Source organism: Chiloscyllium punctatum, chromosome 19 (genome assembly GCF_047496795.1).
Source record: "Chiloscyllium punctatum isolate Juve2018m chromosome 19, sChiPun1.3, whole genome shotgun sequence".
Lineage (NCBI taxonomy): Eukaryota > Metazoa > Chordata > Chondrichthyes > Orectolobiformes > Hemiscylliidae > Chiloscyllium > Chiloscyllium punctatum.
Genome location: NC_092757.1, coordinates 77,288,802 through 77,316,038, shown reverse-complemented (window position 1 = coordinate 77,316,038; position 27,237 = coordinate 77,288,802). Strand labels below are relative to the sequence as shown.

The 27,237-nt window shown below is 39.0% G+C and overlaps 1 protein-coding gene across 8 annotated transcripts in view; it reads right to left on the bottom strand.

Annotated features, from left to right (window-relative positions):
* The window catches only part of git1 (G protein-coupled receptor kinase interacting ArfGAP 1), a 220,828-nt gene that overhangs the window by 89,981 nt on the left and 103,610 nt on the right, over nt 1-27,237 (bottom strand). For all 8 annotated transcript variants that reach the window (XM_072589745.1, XM_072589750.1, XM_072589746.1 and 5 more), the window contains exons 2-4: nt 25,509-25,642; nt 8,186-8,298; nt 5,469-5,574 (exon numbers count right to left, since the gene is read on the bottom strand). In XM_072589745.1, the coding sequence (XP_072445846.1) occupies nt 5,469-5,574; nt 8,186-8,298; nt 25,509-25,642 (353 nt within the window). The remainder of the gene's footprint in view (nt 1-5,468; nt 5,575-8,185; nt 8,299-25,508; nt 25,643-27,237) is intronic.

Below are 27,237 nucleotides of genomic sequence, written 5' to 3'. Positions count from 1 at the left end.
AAGGTCAACTGGGATAGAATACATGTGTGCATAATCTGCCTGAACTATAACAGTTGAAAATCTTAAGGTATATCTGGTGTGTACCCAGAGAGAGTTACGTACGATAAGAAATAATATGCTGCTCTGCTCGTTAACATAGATGGTTAAACACACCAAGTACAAAATCCACTCAATTATATAAAAATTGAAAAAAGTCAACTTTTTCTTAAGAGGAGAATTAATGACAGGGCTTTATTGAAGAATGTTAAATGTGGATTTCCATGACTGATTTTTGCACTGAACTGATCCTTATCTTAGGTATTGGGAAGTATACAGGGCAGACTAAATGTTTTCTTGCAAAGATAGATTTAACAAACAGTATTTTCAGAATTCTCTGACAAAATCATTTACACTTATATTTTAGTCAGATTATGACAAGACTAAAACATCTTTACATTGTACTCAGATAGTTATTTTCACTTTCAAATGTGAAGTTATAATTTTATTTTTTGTGTACCATATTGTAGACCATAACTTAGCCATCTTTGAAAATTATTTCAATATCAATATGAATCACACCAGGATGGAATATGTATACATATTTTCTACATGTATATATGCACATACGTGCAAACATTTCGCTAAAATCTTACTATTCACAAGGGACTGAAAACCAAAGAATTTAAAATTCAGGTGCCATAATGTATTCAATTTGTAAACGAAATTGAGAGATTTTACTCACTAGGATCAGCATGAGTTAAGAGATTATCCTCACCAATGAAACAAAAAAAAATACATTTTGAACTTCTTATCTCCAGTAACTATTTGAAGATGAGCAAAAAGTTTCAGTAAATGAACCTATTTTCCTAGGACTCTCAAACTGGTTAAATTGAATCCTTCTCCCATATATTTTTGGATCATTGAAGGAGGTTTTGGGGTAGAAGTGACCTGTACAAGAAGGATGATTGCACCTAAATTGCAAGGTGACTAATATCCTAGCGGGGAGATTTGCTAGAGCTGCTCACGAGGATTTAAACTAGTAAGGGGGGATGGAGGGACCCAGGGAGTTAGTGAGGAAAGAGATCAGGGACTAGTACAGTTGAGAACAGAAGCAAGTCAAACAGTCAGGGCAAGCAGGGATAAAGTAGAGAACAAGGTACGACTGATCAACTAAGCTGCATTTATTTCAATGCAAGGGGCCTACCAGGGAAGGCAGATTAACTCAGGACATGGTTAGAAACATGGGACGGGGATATCATAGCAATTACAGAAACATGGCTCAGGATGGACAGGACTGGCAGCTTAATACAAACGTACAAGGAAGGACAGAAAGGGAGGCAAGAGAGGAGGGAGAGTAGCGTTTTTGGTAAGGGATAGCATTATAGCTGAGGGAAGATATTCCTGGAAATACATCCAGGGAAGTTAGTTGGGTGGAACTGAGAAATAAGAAAGGGATGATCACCTTATCAGTCAGGGGGAAATTGAGAAACAAATTTGTTAAGGGATCTCAGCTATCTGTAAGAATAATGGGTCGGTTATGGTAGGGGATTTTAACTTTCCAAACATAGACTGGGACTGCCATAGTGTTAAGGGTTTAAATGGAGAGGAATTTGTTCAGTGTGTACAAGAACATTTTTTGATTCAGTATGTGGATGTATCTACTAGAGAAGGTGCAAAACTTGACCTACTCTTCGGAAATAAGGCAGGACAGTTGACTGAGGTGTCAATAGGGGAGAACTTTGGTGCCAGCGACTATAATTCTATTTTAAAATAGTGACAGAAAAAAATAGACCAGATCTAAAAGTTGAAGCTCTACATCGGAGAAAGGTCAATTTTGACAGTATTAGGCAACAACTTTCAAAAACGGGTGTTCGCAGGTAGAGGGACGGCTGAAAAATGGAAAGCCTTTAGAAATGAGATAACGAGAATGCAAAGACAGTATATTCCTGTTAGGGTGAAAGGAAAGGCTGGTATGTATAGGGAATGCTGGATGACGAAAGAAGTTGAGAGTTTGGTTAAGACAAAGAAGGAAGCATACATGTCAAGTACAGACAGGATAATCGCTTGAATCCTTAGAAGAGTATAAAGGCAGTAGGAGTATACTTAAGATGGAAATCAGGAGGGCAAAAAAGGGACATGAGATAGCTTAAGGAGGATTGAAAGGATTTTTACAAATACATTAAGGACAAAAGGGTAACTAGGGAGAGAATAGGGCCCCTCAAAGATCAACAAGGCGGCCTTTGTGTGGAGCCACAGAAAATGGGGGAGATACGAAAAGGAGTACTTCGCATCAGTGTTTATTGTGGAAAAGGATATGAAAGATATAGAATGTAGGGAAATAGATGTTGACATCTTGAAAAATTTCCCCATTAAAGAGGAGGAAGCGCTGGATGCCTTGAAAAGCATAAAAGTGGATAAATCCCCAGGACCTGATCAGGTGTACCCTAGAACTCTGTGGGAAGCTAGAGAAGTGATTGCTGGGCCTCTTGCTGAGATATTTGGATCATCGATAGTCACAGGCGAGGTGCCTGAAGACTGGAGGTTGGCAAATGTGGTGCCACTGTTTCAGAAGGGTGGTAAGGACAAGCCAGGGAACTATAGACCAGTGAGCCGGACATCAGTAGTGGACATGTTGTCCTGAGGGACAGGAAGTAGATGTATTTGGAAAGGCAAGGACTAACTAGGGATAGTCAACATGGCTTTGTGCGTGGAAAATCATATCTCATGAACTTGATTGAGCTTTTTGCAGAAGTAACCAAGAGGATTGATGAGGACAGAGTAAGATGTGATTTAAATGGACTTCAGTAAGGCATTCGACATGGTTCCCCATGGGAAACTGGTTAGCAAGGTTAGATCTCATGGAATACAGGGAGAACTAGCCATTTGGATACAGGTAGAAGACAGAGGGTGGTGGTAGAGGGCTGTTTTTCAGACGGAGGCCTGTGACCAGTGGAGTGCCACAAGGATCGGTGCTGGGTCCACTGCTTTTCATCATTTATATAAATGATTTGGTTGTGAGCATAAGTGGTCCAGTTAGTAAGTTTGCAGATGACACCAAAATTGGAGGTGTAGTGGGCAGCGAAGGAAGTTACCTCAGATTACAACAGGATCTGGACCAGATGGGCCAATGGACTGAGAAGTGGCAGATTGTGTTTAATTTAGATAAATGTGAGGTGCTGCATTTTGGAAAGACAAATCTTAGCAGGACTCGTACACTTAATGGTAAGTGGGGAGTGTTGCTGAACAAAGACACCTTGAACTGCAGGATCATAGTTCCTTGAAGTGAGTCACAGGTAGATAGGATAGTGAAGGAGGCATTTGGTATACTTTATTAGTCAGAGCATTGAGTACAGGAGTTGAGAGGTCATGTTGCAGCTGTACAGGACATTGGTTAGGCCACTGTTGGAACATCACATGCAATCTGGTCTCCTTCCTATCGGAAAGATGTTGTGAAACCTGAAAGGGTTCAGAAAAGATTTACAAGATTGTTCCCAGCGTTGGAGGATTTGAGCTATAGGGAGAGGCTGAACAGGCTGGGACTGCTTTTCTTGGAGTGTCGGAGGCTGAGGGTGACCTTAGAGGTTTATAAAATCATGAGGGGCATGGATAGGATAAATAGACAAAGTCTTTTCCCTGGGATGGGGGAATTCAGAACTAGAGGGCATAGATTTAGAGTGAGAGGGGAAAGATATAAAAGCGACCTAAGGGGCAACCTTTTCATGCAGAGGGTGGTACGTGTATGGAACAACCTGCCAGAGGAAGTGGTAGAGGCCAGTACAATTGCAACATTGAAAAGGCATTTAGAAGGATGGAAAGATGAATAGGAAGGGTTTGGACGGACATGAGCCGGGTGCTGGCAGGTGACACTAGTTTGGGTTGGGATATCTGATTGGCATGAACAAGTTGAACCAAAGAGTCTGTTTCCGTGCGGTACATCTCCATGACTCTATGATTGTCTCAATACAGAATTAAGACAATTTAATGGGATCATTGTATTTGACAAGGCTTATGCGCATTAGCTTGTGCACAATGACAATGTATTTTCTTATAATACTCCAGGGCATGATAAAAGCCAGCAATGTTTCCATTGGCATTTTTGATGTTGTGATAGGTTTTCTTCCAAAGAATGTGAAATTGAAGCACTATAAGGTCATAAAGATGATCAGAAGACCATCAGCGTTTTATTGAGTTTCTCAGAGTCCTGATAAAGACTAAGTCATTCCAATAATTGCATGGCAACAGCATATGCATCATGATGACATGTTTTGTCTGTATGCCACTGGATAATAAGACACAGTAACTAGATACTATAACTTGAAACAAAAGATTCTTTAGCCCTTTTAATATCTCATTAGTCACTGTGTCTAGAAGTATAATTCTAGAGTGCTAGCAATTCTCCAAAGCTTTACTCAAGAGATCATTCTTCGTAAGGTCAATGGTAAGTTATTCAATCACAGTTAAGAACACAGATGGGATACAGAACAACATTCAGAAGCTAATTTTTTTTTTAAACCTTCCTTGTAGAGGATAAATGCAGCTGACTTTATATTTGCTTTAAAATGGCAAGGTGTCAAAATGTTAATCAAAAATCTTAGTCATTTCACTTGACTCTGAAAAGCTGAAGCAGAGTTAAATCATCAGATGGCAAATGACATTAATCCATTTGTGGCAAAGCAGTGATGTAAAAAAAGTGTACTGTGACTATGCAACCACTCACTTTTAAACTGGAGTTAAAAAGGCCCTCAGAAAAAGAGTGAAGTTTGTAAAATGACACTGTAAAAGGAAATAGAGAAAATATACCATAATTGATTGCTGATTAAATGGCAAACACTGGGTACAGGATACAAAAAAGTAACTGTGTCTATTTGGGGAAATGTTGTACAAAGTTAGAATTTTAAATTTTTACACAGACTGCATTAAAATCACGACAGCCTGTTGTACCAAAGTCTTAATGAATTTTTTTCTGCATGGAATCTCAGATGATCAACTAGTGCTTTAGATAAAACTAGCAACCACTTAAATAATAAAATTGATTAGTGTTGAAATGAGATTTTATTATTTATGGTGACTACTGCTCACACAAAAATTATCAAGTTATTCATATTCAATGCTCAAACATTTCGACCAAAAAAAAGATTTGCATCAAAGAAGATTTAAAAGAAACAAAATGGAGGTTTCTTTTTAATTCAGGAAGTTCATAGAATGTGTACGCCACTGGCACGACCAACATTTATTGCTCTTCACTCATTGCCTTGGGGGCAGTTTAAAAATAAACTACATTGCTGTGGGTCTGGAGTTACATATCATAAGGATGGCAGGTTCCTGCTTCCCCCACGCGAAGGGATTTTAAATAATGCCTTAGCTTAACTGACAATATCCAACTACCAATCTCTTCTAATATACAAATTTAGCAAAATCATGAAAATAGATTTAATTTGTAATCACAGGACTATTACATCTGCAAGTATAATTTGACCAAGATATCTCACCTTACTCAGGTCCTTTGTGGTAACACCGTCATCATCACGACAAGGCAATTTGTGGACAAATGCCAACATCTGATACTTGGCTCGTATGAACTCTGCCTTGGTGGGGCTGCAGATTTATTTTTCAAAAAAAAAAGGCATATCATAATGATGCAATAATTGCAATCGCATTAAATCTATGTAATTAACCACGTGAAATTGCCAATGTCAGGCTAATCGCTACCACATTGATAACTATACACTCTGCCAATTTCTATTTCAAGAGCAATGGGAAAAGATCATCAGCATTTTAAAATAGTGACGGAAAAGGACAGACCGGATCTAAATGGTGAAGTTCTAAATAGGAGGAAGGCCAATTTTAACACTATTAGGCACTATCTTTCACAAGTTAATTGGGGGCAGATATTTGCAGACAAAGGGACAGCTGGAAAATGGGAAGCCCTCAAAAATGAGATAACGCAAAGCCAAAGACAGTATATTCCTGTCAGGGTGAAAGGCAAAGCTGATTAGGTATAAGGAATGCCAGATGACTACAGAAGTTGAGGTTTTGGTTAAGAATAAGAGGGCAAAAAGTGGGCATGAGATAGTTTTGGCAAATAGGGTTAAAGAGAATTCAAAAGGAATTCTAAAAATACATTAAGGACAAAAGGATAACTAGGGAGGGAATAGAGCCCCTCAAAGATCAGCAGGGTAGCCTATATGTGAAACCGTAGAAGATGGTGGAGATACTGAGCAAGGATTTTGCATCAATGTTTACTATGGAAAAGGACATAGAAAACATGGAATGTGGGGTAAATAGTTAGCGACATCTGGAAAAATGCCCATATTAGAGAGGTGATGGTGCTAAATGTCTTAAAACGCATAAAGGTGGATAAATCAGGTGTACCCTAGAACACTGTAGGAAGGTAGGGAAGTGATTGCTGGATTCCTTGCTGAGATATTTGTATCATCGGTGGTCACAGGTGAGGTGCTGGAAGATTAGAGGCTAACATGGTGCCACTACTTAAAAAGGTAGTAAGAGAAATCCAGGTAACTATAAACCACTGAGCCTGACATCGGTGATGGCCAAGTTGTTGAAGGGAACCCTGAGGGACAGTATGAATATGTATTTAGAAAAACAAAGACTGCTTAGGGATAGTCAACATGGCTTTGTGTGTGGGAAATCATGTCTTACAAATTTCATTGAGTTTTTTGAAGAAATAGCGAAGAGGATTGATGAGGACAGAGCGGTAGATGTGATCCATATGGACTTCAGGAAGCTGTGTGACAAGGTTCCCCATGAGAGCCTGGTTAGCAAGGTTAGATATCATGAAATACAGGGAGAACGAGCCATTTGGATACAGAACTGGCTCAAAGGACAGAGGGTGGTGATGGAGGGTTGCCTTTCAGGCAGGAGGCCTGTGACCAGTGGTGTGCCACAATGATCGGTGCTGGGTCTGCGACTTTTTGTCATTTATATAATGATTCGGATGTGAACAAAGAAGGTACAGTTAGCATATCTGCAAATAACATCAAAATTGCAGGTGCAGTGGACAGTGAAGAGGGTTACCTCAGGTTACAACAGGTTCTTGATCAGATGGGCCAATGGACAGAGGAGTGGCAGATAAATTTAGATAATTTGAGATGTTGCATTTTGGAAAAGCAAATCAGGGTAGGACTTGTATGGTAAGTGGGGAGTGTTGTTGAACAAAGACAGCTTGAAGTGCAGGTTCATAGCTCTTTGAAAGTGGAGTCTCAGGTAGATAGGTTGGTGATGGTGGAGTTTGGTATGCTTTCCTTTACTGGTCAGTGCATTGAGTATAGGAATTGGGAGCTCATGTTGCGGCTGTACAGGACATTGGTTAAGCCACTTTTGGAATGTTGTGTGCAATTCTGGTCTCTATCCCATCAGAAGGATGTTGTGAAACCTGAAAGGGTTCAGAAAGGATTCACAAGGATGCTGGCAGGGTTGGAGGATTTCAGCTGTAGAGGCAGGCTGAATAGGCTGGGGCTGTTTTCCCTGGAGCATTGAAGACTGAGGGGTGACCTCAGAGGTTTATAAAATTATGAGGGGCATGGATAGGATAAATAGACAGTCTCTTCCCGGGGTGGGGGGAGTCCAGAACTAGAGGGCATAGGTTTAGGGTGACAGGGGAAAGATATAAAAAAACAGACCTAAGGGGCAACTTTTTCACGCAGAGATTGGTGAGTGTATGGAATGAGCTACCAGAGGAAGTGGTGGAGGCTGGTACAATTGCAACATTTAAAAGGCATTTGGATGGGTATATGTATAGGAAGGGTTTGGAGGGATTTGGGCCAAGTGCTGGCAGGTGGGACTAGATTAGGTTAGAATTTTTGATTGGCATGGATAGGCTGGACTAAAGGGTCTGTTTCCTGGACATCTCTCAGACTCTATGACTCAAGAATTAATCTTATTCATCTATCAACTGGAATTCTAAAACAACAATGTGAAATTCCTATGAATGAAGTTTACATAATGAGGTCTGAGGCCTAACACAATGAAACTTGTGTGTAAATTGCACACATCTTGGAATCTTCATATAACAATAAGTTGCTGACTAGACTCATCTGGTCAATAATCTTTCAAAACAAGTCTTGACTACTAAAGGACTGTACCTGGATGAGAAAAGTCAAAAAAAGTTTTTGCAGACAAGACAATTGTCAGTGTACATGTAATTCCTATACAGCAGCCTTGTACTTTTAAGCTGAATGGAACTCACTGCACTTTATCCTGAGGGTTTGGTTTACGTCGTCCACTTTGCACTTGGGCTGGATCAAGTAATGAGTGTTCCCAGATGGAGTTGGCTCCATTACTTGCTAAGGTCTGCACCATCTAAAATAAGGCAAGACAAAGATGACTATTTAAAAACCATCTCTAAATGTAAGGATTATATCTTTATGGCAAGATTATCCATGACCTTGTTGACTGAAGTACTTTTGTCTAATGATCGACAGCACTCAAAGCCTTAGAAGTGATTGGGCACAGAAAGCCCATTATGTCAATTGCTGGATCAGAATGAAGGCAAAGAACTGTCATCTACAAATGATGTCAACACACAGCACATTAAGAACAACTTGCCCTAACCGGTTAAGCCACCCTGCATACGTTCCCAACAAGAAGTTATAGAGCAGCAATGGCAAAGGTATAGGAACAGAGCTAAATAGATCAAAGTCAGGAATGCTACACATAGGAAATTCAGAGAGATACAAAAACAGGGAAAAGAATGACAAATGAGAGAATGCTGATTTCAGTCACAAACACAGATTCAGAAGCTTCACAGTAAAGAACTGTATTGGCTCTTAGCCAATCTCTACATAAAGCACCACAAAGTTTGGAAAGAAAATAATGTCACTACTTATCCATCATGAACCAAAATCTTTAGTCCCAGCAAACAAACAGTCTGCTCAAATCATTTGCACTCCAATCTCCCTTTCTCCCTGAAGAAAAGTTCTCTTTTTGGGAAAGGATTCACTGAGGAAGAGAGCGGGAAACCAAACAAACTAGCAGATTAATACAAGAAATTAGACTCTCTAATACAGCTAGTGTTATCCTTTCAAAATATAAGAGGTCACTTGAATTATGTTGAATCAAAAATATCTTCAATACATTACGTGCAACCGGAAGAATAAATTATCTTAAAAACCCAACAAGTTCCCACCAGAGAAAAACAGGTGATCTGGATCATGAAATGACACTGAAGGAGGCCATTGAATGCAACATGCTGATAATCTATGCTGAATTAGAACTCAACTCTAACACAAGAACAGTGGTATGGACATGTGCTGGATGGAGGGTAGTTCGTCCTAGCAGCTTTCATCTAAGTTCTTTCTTAGCCTGCCACTCTATTTCTAATTGTTGGAGTTGAAAAGCCCTTGCCGTCTCCTGTTCCCCTCCCCTTAAAAGTCCAGATGAATGTTGAGCTTTTCCTGCCCTGGGCGGGTGATATTACTGATTGGCTTTTGGTTCTAACTCATAAGCAACCCTCCTGATTGTGGATGGTCTTAGGTGCTGAGCCAACCTAAGAATTTCATTCATTCAGTTTTATTCTGCATGTCAAATGCCTTCTTCACCACCCAGTCTATTTGCAACTCTACGCCTTTAAATAGACTGAGCTCACAGCAGATAACATTTCAGCAATTAGCCTCTTCTATAAACCTCTGAGTCAGCATTTTATTTTCTGATCATTTGCATAGGAGAGTAGGACATTTTGTAGCGATCATTTACTTTGTTTTAAAAATAATTTTGACTATACAATTTCTCCCTTTTGGCTTCCAATGGGTTTATTTCTAGTTGCTGCTAATATTTGCACTCTGCATGGATTTTCCTGCCATGTAGTCAAATTGCTAGCTCATGTCATTGGATCCAATCCACACATCAGAGCTTAAGTTCTGTTAAAAAAAATTGCCAGTTTAAAACAAATCTTTCATTAACCTCACCACCTACTTGTCAGCAAACTGTAACTCAATTTTATCCACCATGTTAAACAGTTCTGGTGTATTTTCCTGGTCCCTTGGTTTGTGGGCTCTGTTCATTGTAAGGACCACAACACACTTGTGAAGTGCAATCAGAAGCTCAATTTATTTCATTTCATTCTTGGGTGGAGGAGGATAATGCTTTGCAAGACAGCAAGGTAGTGGGAGGCATTTAATAATCTTGATCATGTTTGATTCAATCAGCAGTAACTTAAGTACAAAATAACTGTGGGATACTCATCTATCAATATACTTGTTTTTAAAAGATGGAGTCCAAAAGCATAGCGAGAATCAATAGTCTCAGATTCCTTTGTGAGATAGCTGAACAGTTAGCCAATTGGCTAGACATAGAATCATACACTAGAGATACAGACCCTTCAGCCCAACTCATCTGTGACAAGAGACATCATAATCTGACCTAGATTCATTTGCCAGCATTTAGCACACAACAGCACATAAACCAACAGCCACTCTCAGACAACAACTCACCAGGACAAAGGACCAGATACCCAGCATGAGCAAAACCAACAGTGTACAAAATCCAATGCAAGGACTGCACAAAACACTACATAGGACAAACAGGAAGACAGCTAACGATCCAGATCCATGAACACCAACTAGCCACGAAACAACACGACCAGCTATTCTTAGTAGCCACACACGCAGATGACAAGCAAAATGAATTCGACTGGGACAACACTATTATTATAGGACAAGCCAAACAGAGAACAGCCAGGGAATTTCTAGAGGCATGGCACTCATCCACAGACTCTATCAACAAACACATCGACCTGGACCCAATATACCGGCCACTGCAGCGGACAGCTGGAACTGACAACCGGAAGCGGCAGAGACAAACCACTATAAATGCCAGAGGAAACATCACAGAAGCGCTTCACAGGAGGCTCCCAAGCACTGAGGATGTCACCTAGACAAGGGACGAAACGTCTGCAACACAAATTCCCAGCTCGGCGAACAGAACCACAACATTTGGCTGATCTCCCTCCAAATCCTTCCTTTTCATCTCCCCATCCAGGTGTCTTTAAAATGCAATTGTACCTGCCTCCATCACTTCCCCTGACAGCTCATTCCATACATGTACCACCCACTGAGAAAATGTTACTCTTCTTTCCCTTCTCACCTTAAACCCAGGCCCTTTAGTTTTGGACTCCCCCGTCCTTGGAAGAGATCTTAGCTATCCACCCTATCCATGCCCCTCATGATTTTATAACTTCTATAAGGTCACTCCTCAAGCTCCGCTCTGGGAAAAAAACAGCTCCAACCTATTCAGCCTCCTCCTACAAGTCAAACACTCCAATCCTGGCAACATTCTTGCTAAACCTTTCTTCACCCTCTCATGTTTAACAACATCCTTCTTACAGAAGGGCAACCAGAATTGTATGCAGTATTCTAGAAGTGGCCTACCAATATCCTTTACAGCCACAACATGATATCCCAACTCCTAATCTTAAATGTTCTGACTAATGAAGGCAAGTGTGTCAAATGTCTTCTTTACCACCCTGTCTACCTGCAACTCCACTTTCAAGGAACCTCGGTGTCTTTGTTCAACAACACTCCAGGGGCCTACCATTAATTGTAAACGTCCTGCCCTGGTTTGCCTAACCAAAATGCAACAATCACGTTCATCTAAAATTAAACTCTATCTGCCACTCCTCGGCCCATTGGCCCATCTGATCAAGGTCCCGTTATACTCTGAATGGAATCTTCTTCACTGATCCCTATACCAGCTATTTTGGTGTCATCTGCAAACTTACCAAACATACCCCCTCAATTCACACCAAAATCAATTATATAAATGACAAAAAGAAGTGGACCTAACACTATTCCTTGTGGCACACCACTTATTACAGGCATCCAGTCCGAAAAGCAACCTCCCACCACCACCTTCTGTTTCCTACCTTCAAGCCAATTGCGTCCAATTGGTTAGCACCCATGCATCTCCTGTTATCTAACCTTACTAACTAGTCTACCATGTAGAACCTTGATGAATGCTTTGCTAAAGCCCATATAGACCATATCTATGACTCTGCCTTCAATCATCTTCGTTACTTCTTCAAAAAAACTCAATCAAGTTAGTGAGGTATAATTTCCCACACAAAAAAAAATCATGTTGACTGTCCCTAATCAATCCTTGCTTTTCCAAATTCAGCTAAATCCTGCCCTTCAAAATCCCCTCCAATGACTTGCACACCATTAATTACAAGGCTTACCAGTCTATAGTTTCCTGGCTTTTCCTTACCACCTTTCTTAAATAATGGCACATTATTAACCAACCTCCAGTCTTCCAGTATCTCACACATGGCTGTCAATGATACAAGTATCTCAGCAAGGGGCCCAGCAATCTCTTCTCTAGCTTCCCACAAAGTTCAGGAAACACCTGATTAGGTCCTAGGGATTTTTCTACCTTTAGTCCATTTTTCCCTGAAGGTGGCAACGCAGGTCAGTAGAGCAGTCAAGGAGGCATTTGGCATGCTTTCCTTCATCAAACAAGGTATTGAATACAAGAGTTTACAAGTCATGTTACAGTCGTATAATACTTTGGTTTGGCCACATTTGGAATACAGCGTACAGTTCTAGTCACATTACCAAAAGGATGTGGATGCTTTGGAGACTGTGCAGACGAAGTTCACCAGGATGTTGACTGGTATGGAGGGTGCTAGCTATGAGGAGAGGTTGGGTAGATTACAATTATTTTCATTAGAAAGGAGTGGTTGAGGGGGGACCTGATTGAGGCCTACCATATCATGAGAAGTGTAGACACGTTGGATAGCAAGAAACTCTTTCACCAGAATGAAGGACTCAATTACTAGGGGTCACGAGTTCAAAGAGAGATTGGAAAAAGGTTTAGGGGAGATATACATGCAAATTTATTCATGCAGAGAGTGGTGGATGCCTGGAATATGTTGCCAGCAGAGGTGGTAGGGACGGAAACAATAGTGTTATTTAAGATGTATACAGGTACATGAATGGGCAGGGTGCCAAGGGATATAGATCCTTAGAAAATAGGCATATTTAAATAGAGGGTATGGATTGGTGCAGGCTTGGAGGACTGAAGGGCCTGTTCCTGCAATGTAGTGTTCTTCGTTGCTCTTTAAGTGTTTTAAGACTCCAGTACCACCTCTTTTATAAAAGAAATTCTTTTTAAAACATCTCTATTTATTTTGCCAAGTTCCCTAGCTTCCATGTCCTTCTCCACAGTAAACACGGTGCAAAATATTCATTTATTATCTGACATATCTCCTGCGGCTCCACAAATAGAAGGCCAATTGATCTTTAAAGGGGCCCTATCTTCTCCTTGGTTACTCTTTTGTCCCAAATGTACTTAAAGAATCTCTTAGAATCCACCTTAATTCTATTTGCCAAAGCCATCTCACGCCCCATTTTTTGGTTGGACAATTTCTTCTCTTTAAAATTTCCTTCAAAGGGTGTCTGAGGAACACTGCTGAAACGCACTTCTGCTTTGACTAAAAAAAGTTGAGTATTTGCCAAGCACGTAAATGCACGGTTTGTTTGTAGCCCAGAGTTAGGGATTCTTATACTGTCAGATGATGTTTTATGGGTCAGTACTGATTCCTTAACGGGCCGCTTTTTCAAACTTGAATGGTTAAAAGACAATTAGGGTTCAGCACTGTGGAAGTCATTTGGCCCACCTTTTTTGGTGGGGAGGATAGTAGAGAAGAAGAAAGGAGGAGAAGGGGAGTAAGAATAATATCAAGCAATAGCTTCCATTTTAAATAGCCAACTGTTTATGGTCCATCTCAGAGGTTAAGTGTAAAGTCATAAACATAACATACAGGATAGAGAAAATTTGCATTTTTTATTATGCAAGGCTATTTTTATATCAAAGACATCTCATCTCTTTGACAGCTTGGAATAGAATAACTAGCATTCTAGTCCCATCAGGATGTACATGAGATACTGATTATCTGGTTAACACCAGAGATATTTCTGGAAGGTTACTCCTAAGTCCAGACACGTTTATAGCAATTTGTTGGGCTATTTAATGTACTTTTAAAACAATTACTAAACATTCATTCATACACACACACAAAATACATACAATAATTGATTTTATACACAGTTTGTGACAAATGGAGGGCGAGCAGGGGAAGGGAGAAAAGAGAAGAATGGATACAGTTTCAGTTCTCATTTCCAGACCAATAAGAGCATGCAGCCATGGACATCAGCTGAAGTTGGGATGGGGCTACGCTTTTCCCTGCATTACCATCATATTGGGCTTTGGTGAGGCCTCACCAAGGGTACCATAACCAGCTTGGTACCATATTGAAAGAAGGATATACTTGTACTTGAAGATGGTACAGCAACAGATTCACCTAGAGTCATAGAGATGTACAGCATAAAAACAGACCCTTTGGTCCAACTCGTCCATGCCGACCAGATATCCCAACCCAATCTAGTCCCACCTGCCAGCACCCAGTCCATATCCCTCCAAATCCTTCCTATTCCTATATCCATCCAGATGCCTTTTAAATGTTCCACTTGTACTCATCTCCACTACTTCCTATGGCAGCTCATTCCATACACACACCACCCTCTGCGTGAAAAAGTTGCCCCTTGGGTCTCTTTTATATCTTTCCCCTCTCATCCTAATTCTATGCCCTCTAGTCCTGGACTCCACACCCCAGGGAAAAGAAAGACTTTGCCTATTTACACCACCCATGCCCCTCACAATTCTATAAACCTTTACAAGGTCACCCCTCAGCCTCCAATGCCCCAGGGAAAATAACCCCAGCCTATTCAATCTCTCCCTATGACTAAAATCCTCCAACCCAGACAACATCTTTGTAAATCCTTTCTGACTTGATAGGATGAACCCTTTGGGAATCAATGATCAGGAAAATTCATTCTACAATCTGTGGAGTTCAGAACAATGAGGCAACTTCATCGAAACATAGGATATTCTGAAGGGGCTTGAAAGAACAATGACAAAAAACACTGAGCAGAGTTTCAGAGTAAGGGGCTGACGATTTACAACTGAGCAGCATTTTTTTTAATTCAAAGGTTGGAAGCTTTGGAATTCTCTTAATCAGAAGCCTATGAATTCGCCAGGATTAAGTATATTTAAGACAGAGATAGATTGAGTTTTGGTTCTTGAGACATTGAGGGATCTGGACAGGTAAGACACAAAATCAGCTATAACCTTGGAGTAGGCTTGAGAGGCCTTCCGTCTACTTCTACTCTTAAAATAGGTTTCATTTCCTGTTGAAGTTCAAATGTGTTTACCAATTACTTGTTTAATTAAGGTAGGACAACTGGTGCTACCAAGTACCAAGGGTTTGATGCCTTCTGGATAGGGGAGGAATATTGAGGAAGGCCTCATCTCGCTAAAGTGCTCAACTTCAAACAGGTACTGTTTTAAGACCATAAGATGTCAGAGTAGAATTAGACGATTCGCCTATCGAATCTGCTCCACCATGCAATAAGATCTTGGCTGCTCTGATAATCCTCAACTCCATTTTCCCATATTCCTGATGCCTTTATTGATTAAAACTCTGTCACTCAGTCTTGGATAAAATTATTGACCCAACCTTGAAAGTTCTCTGGGGTAAAGAATTCCACAGATTCACTACCCTGAGACAGAAGAAATTCCTGTGCCTTATAAGAGTGGCCCCTTATCCTGAAATAATGCCCCCGCTCCTATGTTTACTGTTAAGGGGAAACAACCTCTCTATGTCCACCCTGTTAAGTCCCCTAAGAATCACATGTTTTAATTAGGTCACCTCTCAACTTCAATGCAGATACGCCCAATATCCTCAACCTGCCCTTATATAAAAAATTTCTCTATTCTTGGGATCAATCTAACTCAGAAGGTTTCTTTCTCCATTGCCATTATATCTTTCCTCAGATAAGATTTTAGACCCTTAATGCTATAATTTCTTTATTATTTTCATATGCATTCATTGTTCAAAGAAACTAAGAACACAAAGTAAACAGCAATCCTGTTTAAGCCAAATTCATGAATATTTTCCAAGACACAAATTCAGTACTGTGTACAGACTAATTTATTTTCTGCTGCAGAAGGGCTGTAATTTATCATGCCACTAATATACAAGGGCAGCTTAAAAGATCAATACTCTACAACAACCCTCAAATCAGTGGCTAGATTTTTTTTAAACAGGATCTGAAACACATTTCTATCAGAAATTTCAAACTAACAGGATAAAGGTCACTGAAAGCAATTTTCAATTCATTTTCACGATTAATTATTCCATAAATCCTTTCCAATAAATTCAAAAAGTTAGAAACCTTTTTTTAACAAAATACAAATAATCAGTAAACTGAAGTGAGTGAACAAGACAGGTTCCAAAGGCAGAACAGATGGGCGATTTCTTTCCTCAACTACCTTTTTCTCTGACTAGAGTTCTATAACATTGCAATAAATTACTTCTTGTTCATCACAGTACAAGCTGCTCCTTTTTAATCCTTACTCTTATATTTTGATAACGACACAGTTTTTAATAAGCCTTCATGAATTTAGATTAGATTCCCTACAGTGTGGGAACAGGCCCTTCAGCCCAACCAGTCCACACCGACTCTCTGAAGAGAAACCCACCCAGACCCATTCCCCTACATTTACCCCTGACTAGTCCATCTAACACTACGGGCAATTTAGCATGGCCAATTCACCTAGCCTGCACATCTTTGGACTGTGGGAAGAAACCGGAGCACCCGGAGGAAACCCACGCAGACCCGGGGAGAATGTGCAAACTCCACACAGACAGTCACCCAAGGTTGGAATCGAATCTGCGTCCCTGGCGCTGTGAGGCAGCAGTGCTAACCACTGAGCCACGTTTGGTGGAACATCCAATAAGCTAACTCAACTTACAGATTTTCAAGCTTGCATATATGCTTACATCCAACTTAATTCTTCCAACATATGGATATTGATTGGTTTCAGGTGTACTAGTTGATTATCTGTAAAATTGGAAAACTGGAAGCCATCTATGACGTCCAATGCTATTAAAAAGGGAATAGGTTTAAGGTGAGATGGGAAAGATGTAAAAGAGATGAAAGGGGCAACTTTTTCATTCAGAGGGTGGTAACATGTATGGAATGAGCTGCAGAGGTGGTGGTAGAGGCTAGTACAATTGCAACATTTAAAAGACATCTGGATGTGTATATGAATAGGTAGGGTTTGGAGGAAAATGGGCCAGGTGCTGGCAGGTGAGACTAGATTAAGATATCTGGTTGGTATGGATGGGTTGGACAGAAAGGTCTGTTTCTGTGCTGTACATCGCTGACTCTAAATCAGAGGTTACAAAGGTATTGCATTCTAATTATATACGAGCCAAGATTCCACACCCAGCATTGCAAAAACCACCTTCTTCAATCCCTCCCTCCTCCAGTCTGGTACAAAAGTTCTTATCCACACTTTCACCATGAAGGTGAGATTTCTCAAATATTTTCCTCTTCAAATTCACCACCTCCAAAAAATTCAGCTGCTCATGGTTTCACTGCATGAAATTCTACAATATGACATGATCCTTGTCCACGTCTGATGGACTCTTATAGTGAATAGATTTCAAAAATCTTCACACAAGTTTTCAAAATCCATCCAAGATCTCTCTCCAGTTTATTTGGAAAACTTTTGCAAGCACATGTCATGACCCATCATCACTATTCTGGAGATATTAGATTACATATTTTCTTCTGTTCCTGGTCTCAAAAGTCAGAAAGACAAATCTTTTTTCTACATTGTTACTTTTCTCCCTTCCTTCAAGCCTCCTCAAAGCCTTCACCTGCCATTTTATATCTGGTCTTCTCCAAGTTCACCAATCCTCAGTTTAACTTTGTTAAACTATTTGATATTTAAAAAACCTGAGTAATTTTTAGTTAATATATGTACTTTTCCAATCTCATTTCGATTGACTTTTTAAAAATGCACTGACACACAGATTTTTAGATAGCTGGTTGGCCACTCTCTTCATTTTGGTCTTAGCAAATCCATGTAGGGTTCAGACAGATGGACTTTGGTTACCACTTACTACTTAATGGGTTGCACAGCAATCCAAATTCTATGAGGCATCAAAAGTATACTAATAATGAATAAGTGTACACTACCACCAAATAACAATTGACAAGATCTTAAATAACACTATTTAAGTTTAGTTTAGCTAAATAATTTGACTGGATGCAAATTGGATTCAATATACCAGCTAGTTAGTAAACCAAAGTTGATTAGCGGTGTGAATAAAAGATATACCCAAAAACTTGCCTTTTGTATGCCTCCATAAGGCAAACTACAATCCATTAAAAATATAGTCAGCCAAATTATTTACCTTTCCTGACTACCCTAAAAATTTAGCACATCAATTCTAATGTAATTTAATTATTTTTTGGGAATGTTGAGTAACATTGTAGAGTACTTCAGATCCAGTTCTTTTAAAAACTGATACAACTCCACTTTAATTGCAAACAAGAGTGCTTGCATGCAAAAGCACAATATCGTTTTCGATCCACTTTGAAAGTACATACCACTTTCTTTCCCATTGTGCACCTTATTTTCTAGTACACATTTGGCTATATACACAGATGATATCTACCGGAACATGTTTCAAGAAATGTAGAATGTATTCTCCTCACTCATTTCTCTTTCAGGAGTAAATTGCACATGGGTTAAATAACATGAGCAACAAGTGGCTGATTCAAAGTTTAACCAAAAACAAAGTTTGTAGAAATTGCCTTGCATTCATGCAATAATTTAAATACTATCTTAATGAAAAACTTTCCCATCTGTGCGGGTACAGGGTCCTTGCTGTCACGAACAAATCATTAACATAAAGATGCCATTAATGAACAAACAACTCAATGGCTCTGTTCAGTCCAGACAGAATAATCACAGAAAAAAACTTCAGCTCCTGATTTACTCAGTTTAATGTACCATTTTTATACTTGGGTTCAATTCTTTTTCTATTCGTACCCTTCCAACATCACGCCCCAACCCCCCCACCCCCAAGTTAATAATTCTATATCTTCAGTGAGCTTTAAAAGTAGGGTAGGAGATGGGAGTTAATAAAATGTAGGTTGGGAGAGTTGAGGAGAGAATAGATGTGTTAAATGCAAAAAGTGCTTGAAAGATGAGCAAGCTGTAGTTCAATGTAAAACTGTAAGGCGTATGTGAAGAGCTGACCATTCAGATAAGATGATGTAAAGTCATGGGCTTGGAAGATGATTCACAACAAGATACCGAGCCAGTTGGGTATGATAGATTTAACAAAGCTACGTACAAACTTCTGATTGTTTGAGAAGAACATTGAAATATTAATTCCTGTAATATTGATTAGGGTCATGGTATTAACATAGCCAGAGAATTTCAAACATGGGTCATTAGACAGCTCTGAATTTGTATTTCAGTTGCCCTACTAATCCCAGGATAGAACAGCATTCACAATTCATATCTGTTCCAGACTATCGAGTATCAAACCATAAGCAAATCATATCCACCAAACAATTAGTGCAGCCAAACATGATAAAATTAGATGCTAGAATAGGGAAAAATGACTTTGTTTGTAGCAAACCATTTTAAATTTATGTCATCTACAAGTAAACTTTTTAATTCAACAGTAATGCTTTTACTGGCCTTCTGGCATTTGTACCTCCTTTCCTTACAATCTTGGAAGCACGAGCACACACAAAAATACTTCAGGAATAACCATTCAATTACACAGTAGTGGGATCTGCAGAACTTTATTCTATGATAAAGCAATTCCCTTGAAAAGAAAACTAAATGGAATAAAATGGTTATCTTCAACTGTGAGCCTTGCATGTACATGCCTCGGCACATTGTAATATTATGTTTTCTTTGCTTTATAACGAGGCCAATCCTTCAATCAGCAAAACCTTCATCTTCTCAGGCAACTTCAATTTGATACTTCCTTTCTAGTCTGAATGTACCCTCTAATTTATCAATATATTCCTATAAATTAGACACTAAGAATTAAGATCTGCCTTTTCATATGTTTAATTTCTTTTACATAGTCAATAACTTGAAATAAACATGGTCACTGTCACAGAGAATGAATAATGAAAAAGAATGCTATTTCCTTTGATAATCAAGCAACTAACCAATATGATTGTAAGGAAAGGAGGTACAAATGCATGATCAAAACAAGTCAGTCAAAAAAAGATCCACTACATAAAAACTACTATTGCAAAATCAGGAGAATGAAATATTGTTCTTGAAATCTCAGCCAATGGAAGGCAGTTCAGAGAAGGTTTGAAATGAGTATCTAGAATGGGTGGGTTATCTTATGAGGAAAGGTTGGACAGACTAGGCTGGCATCTGAAATTTAAATGAGTTACAGAGGGAAAGAGGAGTGCTTGAGAGAGATGGCTGTGTTGAAATATTTTCCACTTGACTGCATCACTGTTGCTTCAACACCATTCAAAACAACTTTACATCAAACAGGAAGAAAAAGGATTAATTGGCGAAGAAAAAGGATTAATATTCCAAAACTTTGGAACTCCTTCCCTGTGCATTCATCTATGCCACAAGAATCACTGGAATTGAAGGTACTGGTTCACTATCACCTTTTCAAAGAAATTAGGGTTAGGAACTAAATGTAGATCTTCCCAATGAATAGGCAAAGAAGGAAAGTACAATTAATAGCAATATTGGTAACAACCAATGAATTATTAACAATTGCCAATCTGAGTGAGGTTGTAAATTCACATCTAAAAGGAGGAAGGGTTTGGATATTCAACATACAGTTATTCATTAAAAACCATAAAGCAAAAATTATAACTGACCATGGGGCCCATAATGATTCATAGATGAATAAATCTAACTAAGACAAAAATTAGACAAAGAATTTAATTTACACTACGTAAAAGCACTCTGGTGGTTTTGCACTTGCAGAAATATCTAAATGAAATGATTCTTCTTTCACAGATTCTGTTCTAGAGTACGTACGTACGAAAAGGTCAAGTGCTTTAGAATCTCAGGAGTCAAACCAGATTGATGAAAATAGAATTAGAATACATATTAACAGGTTCTTGGAGAATCAACAACCATTTCGTCAAAAAGATCAGTGCATTATTTAATGAAAAATAAGACAGACACGCATTACCAACTGTTTTTTTAAAAATCTAGTGTGTGTTGGCATCTTTCCTGTTCTCATGGAAAATCTAGATAATTGGAGTCCAACAACCATTACACCCAATTAATTTTTAACAATGAGCAACAAACACAAGCTCTTCGCAGCATAATTCCAAACAGTGCTTGCAACCCAAAATATCATAGCTAAAAAGGGATTGAAGGATACAGCTCCAGAGATCCCCAAAAGTGTCAACATAGGTGGTCAAGAAGGCATACAAATATAAAAGCTGGCAAGTTATATTACAGCCATATAAAATTTTAATTAGGCTACTTTTGGAATACTGCATGTAGTTCTGGTCACCACACTACGAGAAAAACATGGATGCTTTGGACAGAGCACAAAGAATGTTGACCAAGATGTTGCTTGGTCTGGAGGATATTAGTTATGAGGAGAGATTAAATGAACTCTGATGGCTTTCATGAGAAAGCCAGAGGCTGAGGGGTGGCCTGTTAAAGGTCTACAAATTATGAGGAGCATAGATAGGGTGCACAGTCGGAGTCTTTTTCCCAGGGAAGGAAGGTTACTTACAAGAGGGCACAGGTTCAAGGAGAGTGTTGTAAAGTTTAGGAGAGATGCGCAGGGAACATTTTTCACGCAGAGCGTGGTGGATGCTTGGAATGCACTGGAGTCAAGTTGAAGCAGACATGTTCGAAAAGTTTAAGGCATATCTTGATAGTTCACCTCCTGTACATGTGTCTAAGAGATCGAAACTGCATATGGGCAATGAGTAGCAGCCCGAAATATGGATCAAGAATCGGCGCAGGTTGGTGGGAAAAAGAGCCTGTTCCTGTGGTGTATTGCATTATAGTACTGTAAAACTCCATCTTCGCATCAGCGCACCACGTTATGCATGAGCTGCTGTTATTTCCAATTTAACAAAATCTATTTTACTGGTATTATCATGCAGATTAACTAATAGGTTCAGCGCACTCCACAATACATTCAATTCAGGCATCTACTTCACACAAAATAACAGTTATGAAAAATAAATCAACAGAAAAAAAGTTAGCTTTAGAATGTGTCAAAAATACCACTACAAACCTGAGACATCCATACAACTTTAATTTTGGCTTAAGCATTCCAGATTTTAACTACTCTACGATGACTAGCTATGCTTTTGGCTCCATTAGCCATAAGATCTGGAACTTCTTCGCTAAACAACTCTACTTCACTTTCTTGCTTTAAGACAAGCCTTAATATCTACCTCTTCGAGCGAGCTTTTGGTCCTGCAGAAAACAAGTCTGGGAATTAGTAATGCAGCACAAAGAGAAAGCAGACACTCCAAACAGATATTTTGCACCTTCACTAAAAGAGATTCAAGTAATATCCTGGAAAAAACTATAATCAGGAATTGAAAAAGGAGGTGAGAGTTCAAGAAAATTACAATTACCAGAAAAAGGAGCAGAGTAAATTGTTGGAACTGAGTTGACAAGTCCCCAGGTCCTGATCAATTTCATCTTGGAGTCTTAAACGAAGGAGCTAGCAAGACAGCTGATGCATTGGCTTTGTTTTTACAAAACTCAGTGTATTCAAGAAAGTTTCCTTTAGCTTGGACATTAGCTAACGTAATTCATTTATTAAAAAGGGAGCGAGACAGAAAGCAGGAATTTACAGACCACTTCGCTGAACATCTGCTAAGGTAAAAAGTTAGAAGTCATTAAAGGCATCATTACAGGGCATGTGGATAAGTTCAAGGAAGTCAATCAGAGCCAACAGTAAAAATTAGTTTTGTCATGGGAAAAATCATGTTAATTACGTTCTTTGAAGAAGCAACTTGTACTGTAGGTAAGGGGGAGCCAGTGGATATACGAAATTTAGATAACATATTGTCATGGATAGAAGAATGGCTTGCTAACAAAACAAAGTACAAATAAATGGGTGTTTTTCAGACTGGCAAGTTGTCATGGGTCAGTGTTGAGGCCTCTGTACAATTTACATAGAGGATTTGGATAGAAGACTCGAAGGTATGATAGCTAAATTTGCTGATGACACAAACATAGGTAGGAAAGTGTGTTGTGAAACAAACTTAACCTTATATCCCCCTTTTAGGCTCCTTAAAGGAGTGGGCAATGATATGGCAAATGAAGTTCAATGTACGGCAGTGTAAAGTTGTACATTTTAGCAGAAAGAATAACAGTGTATTATCTAAATGATGAGAGGTTGCAGAGCTCTGAGATGCTGAGAGAACTAGGTGGCCTACTGCATGAATCAAAAGGAGGTTAGTGTGCAGGTACAGCAAGTAATCAGGAAAACTAAATCTTATGGATATTGCGCGAGGAACTGGAGGAGAGAGTTGGGAGGTTATCCTCGTTATACAGGGTATTGGTGAGACCATATCTAGGGTACTGCATACAATGCTTGTCAACGTACCTACAGAAGGACATTAATGCATTGGAAGCAGTTCAGAGAAGGAATACTAGACTAGTACCTGGAATAAATGGAGGACCTTATGAGGGCAGGCTAGGACTCTATCCTTTGAAGTTTAAAGCAGCCAGAGGTGACTTAGTTGAAAAGTATGTCCCTGAGGGGACTCGATTGGATGTATGTGGAAAGGATGTTTCTTCTTGTAGTAGAAGGATATAGAACTTGGGGTCATAGTTTAAAAAAAAGAGGGTGCCCATTTGAGACAGAGATGAGGAAACATTTTCTCCCAGAAGGCTGAGTGTATTTGGATTTCCATTCTTCAAAACATAGAGGATGCAAAATCATTAAATACATTTAGGAGAGAGGTAGATAAATTCTTGATTACCAAGGGGATAAAGATCATCGGGGTATGCAAGGATGTAGAGTTTGGATTAAAATCAGATCATTCTTGATCTTATACAATGGCATTGCAAGTTCAAAAGGATGACTGGCCTACTCTTATTACTTGTTTTTTATGTATGGTCATCTGTTTTAATGGTATTTAGGCCATTTGGTGACTTTTTTCTCTTTTGAAATGCTCTGGGAAGTGCCTTGGGATATTTTATTACACTCTGATGTATGCTCAAATTTTTGTTACTTCAAGTTCTTAAAATACAACTATTACAGTATAAGGCAGAATTGCAAAGTTTGAGATTGGCAAAGAAATTAATGATCGAATCCCGTTCTTGTCGATAAAGACTTGCCATGTTTGTAAAGGAAATGAATGAATGTGGCTCTGAAGCATTTTTCCAGTGTATCACAAAGCTTTGACTTAGTTTTATGATGTGGAATGTCATACTTATACAAATGTAACAGTTTCTGCATATTTTAACTGGTTACATTATTACAAGATCTACTGGCTTCAACATGCACTAGAAGTTAAGCAAAAGTAACAAAACTTTTGCGGCTCACATGAAAGGAGGAAAAAGCACCGAATCAGAGAAATTACACTACTACATTGCTTTGCCAGTCCTCAAAAGGCATTCAGGAGACATCCTTAACATGCACCTAGAAAAGGGATGACCAAAGAGTACACAATGTTCGAGGGCATGACAGGGAAATTTAACTTTTCCCTGGATAACTTTAAGCTTCGAGTGCTGTTGGGGATGCACCTATTGAAGCAAGTGGCAGGTACTCCATCACTCTTCTGACTTGTACCTGGTAGATAACGGACAGGCATTGGGGAGGTACAAAGTGAATTACTCGCTGCAGCACTCCTCGTCTCTTATGGATCACCAAGTGTTCAGGCATTCATAGGTTGTGCATAAAAAGAATATACACATTGCTTTAGCTCTTAGTACTTACACTTTTAAACACTTTATACAGAAACAGGCTACAATTTCATCTCCTTAAACAAAATGCATGACTTCCAAATACATAAAAGCTGCAGCTATCTGCAGTTCTGATGTTCCTTCTGCACTACAATAAAGGCAAAAAATGCTTCATTTTCACCAATAGTTACGTGATTATTAATGGAATAGATAACACAAAGAAAAATACAAAAAGGGGCAGAGGATATTTGAAATCATGCACATTCAAAATCTTAAAAGTTGTCCTGTTTCCTTTTGTTAATCTATTCCTGTTTTATGTTTCATTGCCAATTCAAGAAAGTGGAACATGGCCACCCACTATACATTTGTGTCACCCGATTCTGTTACGGATTCTCAGTAAATTCATAACTTTCTATGGGGACAGTAACCATCCATTCCTTAGTAGGTATTGGTCTAAATTCACTCTAAAGGAAAATGATCTACATTGATTTGTATGCTACCCCTCATTCACAGACATACAAAACAAAATGATAGACACCACAAGATTTCCTCCTCTATATATCTACAGATACTGGAAGGGCAAGAATGAAACAACCTTCCCTTTAAATTATACAATCATAAACTTGGTTTTTGCTTTCATTCCAAAGAAGTTGAAAGTGGATTAGTTTAAGAAAATACAACCTTGAAAATTCTTTAATCTACAAATCCAGAAATGAGAATTGCTGAGACAACTCCTGCATTAATATATTACTCACATGTAAGAGAGTTGGAGACCATGAGCTGTGCCGGAGATGTTTCACCATCGAAATGTGCCGACCAAGGCTTCGATGAACACTGCAACATTCATCGCAAACTAGAACTCCACGGTTAATCGATGCCCAACCAGGATCTGTGCAGGTTACAACGTGCAATTAGTCAATAGATACTATTTCAACCAAGGAATCACAACTCTTAAAATGACAAGCTAAATATAAAAATTTAATCTTGCAAAGCAAATGAAACTGAAATAGGTTCCAGGAAATGCAATTTACAGGAATTTGAAGGAACATATGGAGCTCAGTGATCTGACAATGAATCAAACTGAAGTTCTGCAACCCCGCCACATCTGGTCAGGAATCAAGCGTGATCAGCCTAAAGGCAGGTCTTTGGCTAATAACAGTCTTTCCAGGTCTCTCAATCGTATGCCATTCTTTTCATTTGACAATAACATCCTTCAATTTTCAAGACATGTGAAAATGCATTCCCGTCTCATCCTTTCTTGAGATCTTCCCTCCATTACGTCAGTTTCCTCTCAAAAATGCCCTGCCAATCTCTTTGTTCAATCACTCTCCACAGAAATTCATTATTTATTATTATTTCTGTCAACAAATCTTTTTCATTTTCCTCCAAATCCACATTTCAAAGCTAGTTAGTAATTTGATTGCCTCCTTCCATAAAATCCTAATCTCACTCATACAACAGAACACTGCAAATCAAGCAATTTACAAGTCACTGAGTTTATTCAGCGTCATAAGTATAAACTTAACTCTTACCAAATGTGGCCTTTCCCATTCTGGTCTTTGTTTTTACTTCTTGTTGCAGATAAAACTTGAAATCTTGCATCTGTGCTCCCTTCCTTCTACAAATATTTGAGAATTTTTTGATTTTCAAATAGGCCCTACTTTGGGTTTGCCAATGTTCATTTTCACACAAAATCTCATTCATGCTGATAATCATTTATTAGTTTTAGTAATCCTTCTTGTGCAAATGAAATTTCATCTGCAAACTGAACTGACATTATCAACCACATGCTCCTATTCTTAACAGTAAAGTCTGTGCCTTCAAACATATGCGTGATCATTGCCCCTGCATTGATATTAAAGAGGAACAGTGAGAGCCAGCATCCTTGTCAAACTCCTCTTCCAATCACACATGATTTCTACTCCCCATAGAGAACTCCCACTATCTTACGCATTGTCTATTTCTCTGGTCCAATGGTTTCAGCCCTGTCAAGAGCTCAATCATTGCTGAAGCTCCTACAAACAATATCCTGAACATTGCCATTGACCAGCCACATAAACACTGTGGTAAAAACAAAGTCAAAGGCCAAGCAATCTACATCTTGTGATATATCCATTTCCCAAAGCCTTTCCGTAGTTTACAAGACATTAGTCAGTAATATCATGGACCATTTGTCCAAATGATATCTAATAAGACTCAAGCAGTTTGACACCATTCAATACAAAGCAGTTTGCTTAAATTCCACTTCAACCAAATCATTTTCACCACCACTGACCCACTGTAGCAGCAGTCTATACCACCTACAGAATACATCTTGAACATTTCTGTAAGGTGACCACTATCATGTCCTGTAAAGGCATGTAAAATTCATAACTTTAAAAATGTTTATGTTCAGTTTAAAATTTCAGGAATTGCTTTCTCATTTAAAAATTGATGAGAAACAGATGCCAAGATGTTTGCCAAGAGTCAGCTGATTTTTGACAA